General features: G+C 42.5%; 1 protein-coding gene across 4 annotated transcripts in view; it reads right to left on the bottom strand.

Annotated features, from left to right (window-relative positions):
• Positions 1-10,608, bottom strand: part of ildr2.S (immunoglobulin-like domain containing receptor 2 S homeolog) — a 119,185-nt gene extending 108,577 nt beyond the window's left edge. For 2 of the 4 annotated variants that reach the window (XM_018248970.2, XM_018248966.2), the window contains exon 1: positions 10,235-10,607. In XM_018248970.2, coding sequence (XP_018104459.1) covers positions 10,235-10,283 — 49 coding nt within the window. In that variant the 5' untranslated portion in view covers positions 10,284-10,607. Of the gene's footprint in view, positions 1-10,234 lie in introns of all 4 variants that reach the window. The other 2 variants (XM_018248967.2, XM_018248968.2) reach the window with 2 other exon arrangements.
• Between the last annotated feature and the right edge of the window lie 1,179 nt (positions 10,609-11,787).

Consider the following 11,787-nt stretch of genomic DNA (forward strand, 5'->3'; position numbering starts at 1 on the left):
AACTGAATCAAACACAATTACTACTTAGCAAGGATAGGAAGTCAAGCTTGCAAGTGTGTGTGCACTGGTGCTTTTAGGTAGATACTAAGATAAACAGCTATTTTAAACATACACTTGTGGTCATATGACCGAGTCAAGTCCAAAGTGCAGCAATGTCCCTGCACAGTTATCTCCCCCCCCCCCCAAAAGGCTCCCTTGTATTAATCCTTAACTATAGCCAACATTTCTAAATATTTATGAAAAGGTTTTCATGACTTGGCAGAAGTTGGTATAGAGCATTAAATCCACTTGATATTTTTGTCAGCTCAGTGGAATCTCTTTTATTTTGCACTACTGATAGGGTTGCCACCTTTTCTTGATAAAATACCGGCCTTCCCATATTTTTTATGCATTTTCCCTATTAATAACATTGGGATCAAGCTTAATTTGTACCGGCCAGCCCGGTAAAATACCGGGCAGGTGGCAACCCTAGCTACTGAGTTCTAGTCTGTGTCGTTAAACTATAGGAGGCCGATGGCAGCTTTTGAGTTGTTACCTTTAAATTAACTTTTAGTACAACGTAGAGAGTGATATTCTGAGAAAATTTGCAACTGGTCTTCATTTTTTATTTGTGGTTTTTGAGTTATCGACGTCTATGTTAAGATCTTGGGATTTCCACAGTTATCAAGTTGCTAGGGTCCAAACTACCATAGCAACCAGGCAGTGGTTTGAATGTGAGAACTAAAACATGAATGGAGGATGAATGGCTATTCAATAATATACTAAAAGTTATCTTCAATGTGAAACACCCCTTTAACCAGAATAAAATGGGACAGAGGTGTTTTTAGTACGGGTAGTACGGGTATGGGATCCATTATCCGGAAACCTGTTATCCAGAAAGTTCTGAATTATGGGAAGGCCATCTCCAGTCGCATAACTACAGAGGAAGCAGGGCAGGGGCCCCAGAAGTATAGGGGGATCCAGTGAGGCCCTAATTAATGAGTAATTTTAATATATTTTGGTAGAATAGGCCGACATCAATATATTGGGGCCCTAAATTTAATTTGATGAGGGGCCCAGTAACATCTAGTTACACCACTGGCCATCTCCCATTGACTCCATTTTAAGCAAATAATTCCATTTTTTTTTTTTAAATTATCTACTTTTTCCTCTGTAATAGAAAAACAGTACCTTGTACCTTGATCCCAACTAAGATATTATTAAAGGGGTTGTTCACCTTTATATTAACTTTTAATATGATGTAGAGGGAAATATTTGGAAACAATTTGTAATTGGCTTTTTATATTTTAGCATTTGTGGTTGTTGAGTTATTTAGCTTTTTATTCAGCAGCTCTCCAGTTTGCAGTTGCTATGGTCTAAATTATCCTAGCAACCATGCACTGTAGCCTTACAGAACATTTGTATTTTAGACCCCCATTTGAAAGCTGGAAGGAGCCAGAGGAAGACAAATAATTAAAAAACTGCTAAAAAGGAATAAAGATGTCCTGTTGTTTAGAATTAGCCATTCCATAACATGCTAAAAGTTAACGTAAAGGTGAACCACCCCTTAATACTTATTTGAGGCAAAACCATCCTATTAGGTTTAATGTGTAAAATGTTTTTTTAGTAGGCTTAAGGTATGGAGATCCAAATTATGGGAAATTTTTACTATTACAATATTATGTTTTAAAGCACAAATCTGGTTAGCACTTATCTCCTACAAGTAACTGGGGCTAGGATCTCATTTACTAGTGTGAATTTTCAGCAGTGAACCTGGCGACAATTCATTCCTTCTCTAACTTTTAGGGCTCTTACAGACGAGTGTTCAGCCGCAGGGGAGCGCAGGAATAGACGCATTAGGTTTTTTTCAATGGGGCTGTACTCACACAGGCGCGTGTAGGCGCCGAACGCAGGAAAAATGCAGCATGTTGCGTCTCAACCTGCGTTCGGTGCCTACACGGGCCTGTGTGAGTACAGCCCCATTGGAAAAAATGAATGCGTCTATTCCTGCGCTCCCCTGCGACTGAACGCAGAAAAACGGAACGCAGGGGAGCGCAGGTAAAAACGCTCGTCTGTAAGGGCTCTTAGTAGACTGATCAGAACTAATTGCTGATTGGTTGCTACAGGGAGCATCTATGTCAGTTCATCAGCCCCTAGGCTTTTCTAATCAGAATAAAGGCGGCCATAGACTCACCAATAATATCGTACAAAAAATTTTGTATGATATTCGGTGGGAGACAAGTCGGCTCGACGATGGGCACCTGAACATCGGCCATTGGTAGAATTCTATTGTTTCTATCTGTGTATCTGATGATGCAGCTCTACACGCGTGTATTGAAATGAACTATCTTTACTGGAAAGACCTTTTCCAGGAAAGATCGTAATTATAATGTCTATGGCCATGTAGCAGAGTGAGGTGCTACAGGATGACCAGCTGGGTGGCCAATCAGTAGTCCTTAAAACCCAGGCTGGTCAGTCTCTCTAACTGGGAGAGACACACAGATAGGGTTTGGGATCTTAACCTTAAGGATCCTATGTGTCTGTACATACACGGTCACCTAGAAGAAGATTTGTAATTCTGTTGTTTTGCTGTTGTTGTTATTAAACTGATACTGCTGCTGAAAGCTATTTTTGTTGTACGGAAAGAAAAACTGCCTTTATTTAGTACCGGTTTGCTGCCGGCTGAAATAAAAGCCATTTTTTCTTATAATTTTGTTGTCCTGATGCTAACTCTGTGGGAACCTGTCATAGGCCATCTTTAGAATAAAACAGCAGAGAAGAAAGGATTGTTAGTTCATCCCAACTTGTCTCCAAATAATCATAAAATTTTCAGCTACAACCTTTCATCTGTGTCTAATCGAGGGGTCACAAGGTCCTAGAAGTGAGTGTCATTCCCCGTAGCAGGATAGCGAATTAGTAGATGGGTAGATGCAGCCTGATGTTTTTTTACTGTAATCATACAGTTATATACACACGCTTCTGCCTACTGTACATCTACTTTAATGGAACTCTATGAAGCCCGTGAGTCAGCAGTGAGTGGCTGCTGCCAGCGCATTACTGTATCCTCGGCTGTACAGTATAATTTGGCTGCAATATCCCAGGATCCAATAATGTCTTGGCGCTGGTTCCTAGAGCCTCACTCTATCCATAAATTCACCCTGCTTAGCATTAGTGTTATTTGGACTATAACCAAATTTTAGCTCTTCAATTTTTTATATTACTTTTTTAAATAATTAAAAAAAATACAAAAAATAAATAAAGAAGAACAATTTTTCTTGGAATTGGTCACTCTACACTATACTAAAAGTTAAAGAACCACCCCTTTAACGGTGTAAAAAAAACAGTTAATATCATGCAGAAAGGAAAAGAAATATTGGTGGGAAATTGTACTGCATACTGTATGACACATTTTTCATTAAAACTTCCCAAAAAATAGGAACACCTTAGGTCTTATCAGCTGAAAGAAATCTGTTTTTGTGTTAATATATATATATATATATATATATATATATATATATATATATATATATATATATATATATATATATATATATATATACACACACACACACACACACACACACACACACAGGAATGGGATCCTTAATCCGGAGACCAGTTATCCAGAAAGCTCTGAATTATGGATATCCTGCCTCCCATATACTCAATTTTATCCAAATAATCCAGATTTTAAAAATGATTTTCTTTTTCTCTGTAATAATAAAACCGTAGCTTGTACTTGATCCAAAGTAAGATATAATTAATCCTTATTAGAAACAAAACCAGCCTATTGGGTTGATTTAATGTTTATATTATTTTCTAGTAGACTTAAGGCATGAAGATCCAAATTACAGAAAGATCTATTATCCGGAAAGCCTCATATCCCGAGCATTCTGGATAACAGGTCCCATACCCATGAAACCCCGACCTTGTTAATTCCAGCATCCAGGTGATTTATTAAAGCATTTTGAGTCACTATATGACACAGCGTATCTCAATACATACTGTTCTCTGCCATTATCTTATGTTCTGGTTCATAGCGACCGAGCCGTGCGTGAGTCACACTGTGCGTGGAATAACAATACTGCTGCCGTGTCACTTATGGTATAACCCAGTATAACCTTTCACAAGGGAGGACGGCAGCAATTTATAATGGTGCACACACAGTCTAATATAGTCACAAAGAAGGAGAAGCAGACTATATTTTGGACTGGAATAGGTCATAAGGTATTGGTTAGCAAACTGGAAAGGTGTAAAAGCACAAACAAGCCTTTATATGGTGACAGGACCCCTCAGTGACTTCTAATATCCTTATCATTTACAGTAGGGGGTACATTATCCCTTATAATACAGGAGTGATACTCAGAGTTCCCTGTATAACTCAGCCTGCAGCCTTGTGTCTTTATATGGTCACCGAACTCCTCAGTGACTTCTAATATCCTTATCATTTACAGTAGGGGGTACATTATCACTTATAATACATGAGTGATACTCAGAGTTCCCAGTATAACTCAGCCTGCAGTCTTGTGTCTTTATATGGTCACAGAACCCCTCAGTGACTTCTAATATCCTTATCATTTACAGTAGGGGGTACATTATCCCTTTTTAATACATGAGTGATACTCAGAGTTCCCTGTGTAACTCAGCCTGCAGCCTTGTGCCTTTATATGGTCACAGAACCCCTCAGTGACTTCTAATATCCTTATCATTTACAGTAGGGGGTACATTACCCCTCTTTTATTATTATATTAGATCACATACTCAGGGGAAGGATTTCGAGGATGCAGCAGACAAAGCCCAAACAATAAAGCGTTACTTACATAAAGCGAGAGAATAGCTAAATATGTGATTCATCAAACAGATTTCATTATTTAGAACTGGCACAGAATACATTTACAAGATTATCAATGGGGTGGTTCTATCAATATTAACAGCTAATATATGAATTAGAAACAAAATGAATATATGTTATATTTGCACAAGGGACACTTTAAGGCTATTTCAGCAGCGCCATTGTGTTCTAGGCCAACAGTGACCAGGTTCATTTAAAAAAAATGCAATATTTTTGTGAATCCCACTAAACCATGACACAACGATAGGCAGAGCCATTTCCTTGTTATTCCAGGCAAATGCAAGTGAGATGTATGGCAAGTAATGAATGGCTTTAATTAGCCTGAGCTCTAGTAGAATCACAGCCCTTACCTTCCCATCAGTCGTCACCTCCCCCACAGAACCCTCATTGCGTCACTTGTTGCTGTAACAAAAACGCAAAATGTGGCGCATGTCCCCAAATACACTTTACGAAAATCAAAGGGGAAATTAACCTGAAAATGTTAATATCCAATTGGTCTTAATTGTCTCTCTGAATCTCTATTCCACCCCTCTACTAATCTCACTTTCCTTTTACCAACAACTTAGAGACCCCCCTTTTGTAATCTGTACTGTTTTCTTTTAATCATTTGTCTGTCCCCTCCCTTTTCTCCATCCATCTTCATCCATCCATCTGCCTTACAATAGTTTGACCTTATTATAAGTTAATTAAAACACACACAAAAAAGATTAAAAAGAAACAAGTGCAGAGTTAAGGTGCCCTACACAGCTAATTTGCCAAATGAGCAGATCTGGGCCCCACTTGGCCACCCACAGGCTTGGCCGAATTGTGCTGATTTGATCGTTGACCCCACTATTGGATCATCCACTGGAGCTTATGGAGACCTGTTGGATGAGGACTTAGGGCTCTTACAAATGAGCGTTTTTAGCTGTGCTCCCCTGCGTTCCGGTTTCATGCGTTCAGCCGCAGGGGAGCACAGGAGTAGACACACTGAATTCTTTTCAATGGGGCTGTACTCACACAGACGCATGTAAGCATCGAACGCAGGTTGGGACTCAGCAAGTTGCATTTTTCCTGCGTTCGGCGCTTACATGCGTCTGTGTGAGTACAGCCCCATTGAAAAGAATTCAGTACGTCTACTCCTGCGCTCCCCTGCAGCTGAACGCATGAAACCGGAACGCAGGCGAACGCAGCAAAAAAAGGTTGTCTGTAAGAGCCCTAAAGGTGGCCATGGATGTTAAGATTTTTCTCTCCCTAACGACCAATTTTAGGGCAGGTGAAATGTATCCATTATCTATTTATTTGCAGGGCCAAGCAGACGGCTACTCACAGTTCTCCTGGCTTCAACTAGACAATATCACTTGAAATGGTCATTTTAGTTGGTGGATAAATCTTACATTTCATTGATCGTTTCAGCATAGCTTGGTCCTACGATAACAAAAAGATCTTCTAAAAAAATCTTAAAGGGGAACTATTGCGAAAATGAAAATTTAATATAAGCTTCGTCACACTGAAATATGACATTTTCTAAATATAATGAATTAAAAATTGTGTACCATTTCTGAAATTATGAAGTTTATCTTCACCTTACCTCTCTCTGCATCTGTTTCTCCTCATTCTGTCTTCACACAGGAGTTGGGAGACAGATGAATGATCAAATATATCTTATAGCGGGGGCTCCTTTTGCTTAGAAGTTGTATTAGAGCTCACTCTATTAAAATCACCAGAATCATGTCTCTCTACATGCAGCATTTGTGCAAAATGCAGTTATTTGTTAGATTTTGTTTGTACTGGAATCAGTTATTTGAGTGAGCTCTAATACATCTGCTAGGAAAGGGAGCCCACCCTATAAGATATATTGGATCATTCATCTGACACCCAACTGCTGCATGAAGACAGAATGAAGAGAAACAGATGGTGAGAGAGGAATAATGAAGATAAACTTGATTATTTCAGATACAATGCAAAATTTTTCAATTGATTATATTTAGAAAGTTTCTTACTTCAGTATGAGGAAGCTTATATTAAATTTTCATTTTCGCGATTTATTATAAGATTCAGAATACTGCAAGACAGTTAGATCCAATATATCTTATAGGGGGGGGCTCCTTTTGCCTAGAAGATGTATTAGAGCTCATTCTATTAAAATTGCCAGACATCATGTCTCTCTACATGCAAAAAAAGGCAGTTATTTTGTTTGTACTAGAATCAGTTATTTGAGTGAGCTCTTATACATCTGCTAGGAAAGGAACCCCCCTATAAAATATATTGTATCTAAAGTCCCCCATACATGGGCCGATAAAAGCTGCCGACAGACTGAAACGGCAGCTTATTGGCCCACGTGTGGGGCCATCCGACGGGCTTTCCAGATCGGGCAGATCTCGTTCGGGCCAGGTTAAAAAATCCCGTCAGATTTGGCCGCATCTATGCGTGTATGCGATTGGATCAGCCCGATATCGTCCACTTCAATGTGGGCATATTGGGGAGAGATCCGCTCGTTTTGTGACATTGCCAAACAAGCCGATCTCTACGTCTATGGCCACCTTAACTGTCAATGAATATCTGACACCCAACTGCTACATGAAGAGAGAATGAAGAGAAACAGACGTTGAGAGAGGAATAGTGAAGATAAACTTGATTATTTCAGAAATGATGCAGAAAATGTAATTGATTGTGTTTTGAAAGTTTTTCAGTATGATGAAGCTTAAATTATATTTTAATTTTCGCAATAGTTCCCCTTTAAGTGTTGATGTACTCCTCAGCCAACTGGATTTTCAAACCTGTTTTTGGCTAGTTTTCAGTTGGGCAGACCTGTCTCTACATACATGGGGGAGATAAGCTGCCAACTGAGTCTGAAGAGGCCAAATAGGCAATCTAAATCTGCCTGTGTATGGTCATACTCAGATTCCACCTGCCCAACATATTAAAAGAAACATTTTTCAGGAGTCAGAACAAGAAGTGCAGAGAATACAAACGCCCAGACAGATGCTGCTTTCAACAACGATTCAATTTAAAACATTTTGAAACCTTTGTAAACTTACGGAAAAGTGTACCTCTCCTATAACGCCATTGATTTGCACAGGTTAAGGTGGAATTGTGGATTGCTATGCCTCTCTGGCGCTTCAGAGGTTACACAATCTTGCAGTTGATTAATGGTGCCGCTTTCCAACAAAGACTGTCTGTTATTGGAATCGGCACCTTTGGGGATCTAAAACGAATTATCTGAACAAAGCACCCTGGGCACCGCTTGGGCATCAATCAATTGCAGTAGTTAATAGCGACTAGTAAAATTGATATAGATAAATGTGAGTAGGGGTTGCTGATGTACAGCTGAGGTGCTGCAAGGCACTATAATCCCTCAGCTCTGATATCTATTGGTGCAGCACATAAACTGAATTAATGACTTCCTTACTATACAGTGGCTGGCTACTATACAGGGGCTGGCTACTATACAGGGAAAGGCTACTATACAGTGGCTGGCTACTATACAGGGTCTGGCTACTATACAGGGAAAGGCTACTATACAGTGGATGGCTACTTTACAGGGGCTAGTTACTGTCACTGAAATCCAACACAAAGCACTGGCTCCTTCCCAAGTACAGCATGGAGCAAGCAGCAGACTCGCCAGACTAGATAAGTGTCATTTACATGCAGAACACATCTGATGGGCAATATCGGATTACTAATAGGCTACCGCTGAATGGCACATAGTTATGATTATCACACCAATATGCATGCATCACCAGTAATGTAACGGTTAATATCCCATCTGAATATAGAGTTTAATAATTCTATGTATAATGTAGATCTGAACCAAATGCTGTGCTGTCTCGAGGGGGAACAGAATCCTCTCAGGGAGTAATAACACAAGACAATAGAGATCATTTTGGCACCCAAAACTTGCAGCGCCCCTGCAGCCTATCAGTCTGGCACACGCCAGCTCTCCTGTTGAGTTTCCATCTTTCCTACATCTCATGAAAAACAACAGTTCAGCCATGCCCACTGCAATCTGTAGGCGGCGTAGAGCAGTGCCACCTGCACATGTGCCTTATAGGGTGCCAGGCTGCAGGCGGCTATATGAATGGCTATTTAATGGTGGCATCTGTTCCAAAGCCATGTGAGGTCATCTTTGCCCAGGGCAGGGGTAAGGCATTCCTGCGGCACACATATTGTAAGACATCTCTGTGCAGACAAGTCATTTTTCACAACGCTCTCTGGGGTACACTTGGTACAATCCCCACTGCAGACTGAACACATGCCTTTGTCATACTATTCAACCAACTACAGCTTCCAGTATCCACTGAACGCTGCTGGGGTGCTGGGAGATGTAGTTCAACAACAGCTAGATATAGGGAGACTGGATAGCCCTGCAGCAAATAATTCCACCTATTGTCTCTTCTCCTACAATGGGCTGCTGATGTGTGTGTGCGAAAGGTTAAGGGGAAGCAGGATGGCAGCCGCTACTCGGTTGATCCTGGGCAGGTGTGTGTGAATCTGAGTGTATTTGTCTGTCTGCATCTGTAGGTATGCTTGTGTGTGTCTGTCTGTGTGTGTATATGTGTGTGTGTATATGTGTGTGTGTTTATGTATGTATGTCTGTAGATAGCAGTCTTCTGAGTGTGTCAGGGTATGAGTGTGTCAGTGTGTGTTCCAGTGTGTGTGTGTGTTCTAGTGTGTGTGTGTCAGGGTGTGTGTCAGTGTGTGAGTGTGTATGTGAGTGTGCCAGTGTGTGTTCCAGTGTGTGTGTGTTCCAGTGTGTGACAGGGTGTCAGTGTGTGTGTCAGGGTGTGTGTGAGTGTGCCAGTGAGTGTGTCAGTGAGTGTCAGGGTGTGTGTATGTGAGTGTGTGTGTATGTCAGTGTGTGTGTATGTGAGTGTGTGTGTATGTGAGTGTGTCAGTGTGTATGTGTGTATGTCAGTGTGTATGTGAGTGTGTGTGTATGTGAGTGTGTGTGTATGTGAGTGTGTGTGTATGTGAGTGTGTCAGTGTGTATGTGTGTGTGTCAGTGTGTATGTGAGTGTGTATGTGAGTGTGTATGTGTGTGTGTGTATGTGAGTGTGTATGTGAGTGTGTGTATGTGAGTGTGTATGTGAGTGTGTGTATGTGAGTGTGTGTGTATGTGAGTGTGTATGTGAGTGTGTGTGTGTCAGTGTGTGTGTGTGTGTATGTCAGTGTGTGTGTGTGTATGTGAGTGTGTATGTGAGTGTGTATGTGAGTGTGTGTATGTCAGTGTGTGTATGTGAGTGTGTGTGTATGTGAGTGTGTCAGTGTGTATGTGTGTGTGTATGTGAGTGTGTATGAATGTGAGTGTGTGTGTATGTGTGTGAGTGTATGTCAGTGTGTATGTCAGTGTGTCAGTGCCAATCCTCCCATGACTTTATCTGACTGGCAGGTGAGTTGCCTTTAGTGGGGGCAGGTGCTTACCTGTGGCCCAGATGAGTCCGAAGCAGCCCAGTAGAATGCCAGCAGCCATGTCCCAGAGATTCCCATTCAGAGAGGTGCCCAGAGCCCAAGAGCAGCTGCTGCCGCTCCGTTATCTGCGGGGGCTCAGCTCCTAGGAATGAGGATAAGAGAGGCTTTTCAATGGAATCTTCCACTCTGCAACAAACTGAAGGGGGGATGGAGTTGTGCACTTGAGGGTCTGGCTTTCCCAGGCTGCCCGGGGTGAGCATACATGGGGCTGGCAGCTGGGACACGGCACCCCTAGTGCAGCCAGACTCCCAGTAACAGGCAGAGCCCGACACCCTTCCCTCTCCCACCTACTCTGCACTGCTGTCCCTCCCACAGGCCGCTCACTCCATTCCTCCCCCAGCCCGAGCCCTGTTGCACTGGAATTCCGAAATCACATGTCTGCTGCCCATTCAGCCCTTCACTTGTCACATTGGGACAGAATCAGTGGGCAGCTCACATGTATCACTACCAGCCCACTACCAATCTCCTCCCCAGCTGCAACACTCCTTTCTTTTCCTATAGAGTTAGGGATGTTATAGCAACATGTTATCTGATCTATATTCCTGCTCCATTACTGGCTGGGTGTCTTACAGGCTGGGTGTTCTACAGGCTGGGTGTCCTAAAGGCTGGGTGTCCTACAGGCTGGGTGTCTTAAAGACTGGGTATTCTACAGGCTGGGTGTCATAACGACTGCGGTGTCCTACAGGCTGGGTGTCTTAAAGACTGGGTATTCTACAGGCTGGGTGTCCTACAGGCTGGGTGTCCTAAAGGCTGGGTGTCTTAAAGACTGGGTATTCTACAGGCTGGGTGTCTTAAAGACTGGGTATTCTACAGGCTGGGTGTCTTAAAGACTGGGTATTCTACAGGCTGGGTGTCATAACGACTGCGGTGTCCTACAGGCTGGGTGTCTTAAAGACTGGGTATTCTACAGGCTGGGTGTCCTACAGGCTGGGTGTCCTAAAGGCTGGGTGTCTTAAAGACTGGGTATTCTACAGGCTGGGTGTCTTAAAGACTGGGTATTCTACAGGCTGGGTGTCCTACAGGCTGGGTGTCCTACAGGCTGGGTGTCCTAAAGGCTGGGTGTCTTAAAGACTGGGTATTCTACAGGCTGGGTGTCATAACGACTGCGGTGTCCTACAGGCTGGGTGTCTTAAAGACTGGGTATTCTACAGGCTGGGTGTCCTAAAGGCTGGGTGTCCTACAGGCTGGGTGTCTTAAAGACTGGGTATTCTACAGGCTGGGTGTCATAACGACTGCGGTGTCCTACAGGCTGGGTGTCTTAAAGACTGGGTATTCTACAGGCTGGGTGTCCTACAGGCTGGGTGTCCTACAGGCTGGGTGTCTTACAGGCTGGGTGTCTTAAAGACTGGGTGTCCTACAGGCTGGGTGTCTTAAAGACTGGGTATTCTACAGGCTGGGTGTCCTACAGGCTGGGTGTCCTACAGGCTGGGTGTCCTACAGGCTGGGTATTCTACAGGCTGGGTTTCTTACAGGCTGGGTGTCCTACAGGCTGGGTATTCTACAGG

The sequence above is a fragment of the Xenopus laevis genome, chromosome 2S, assembly GCF_017654675.1.
Source record: "Xenopus laevis strain J_2021 chromosome 2S, Xenopus_laevis_v10.1, whole genome shotgun sequence".
NCBI classification, from domain to species: Eukaryota; Metazoa; Chordata; class Amphibia; order Anura; family Pipidae; genus Xenopus; species Xenopus laevis.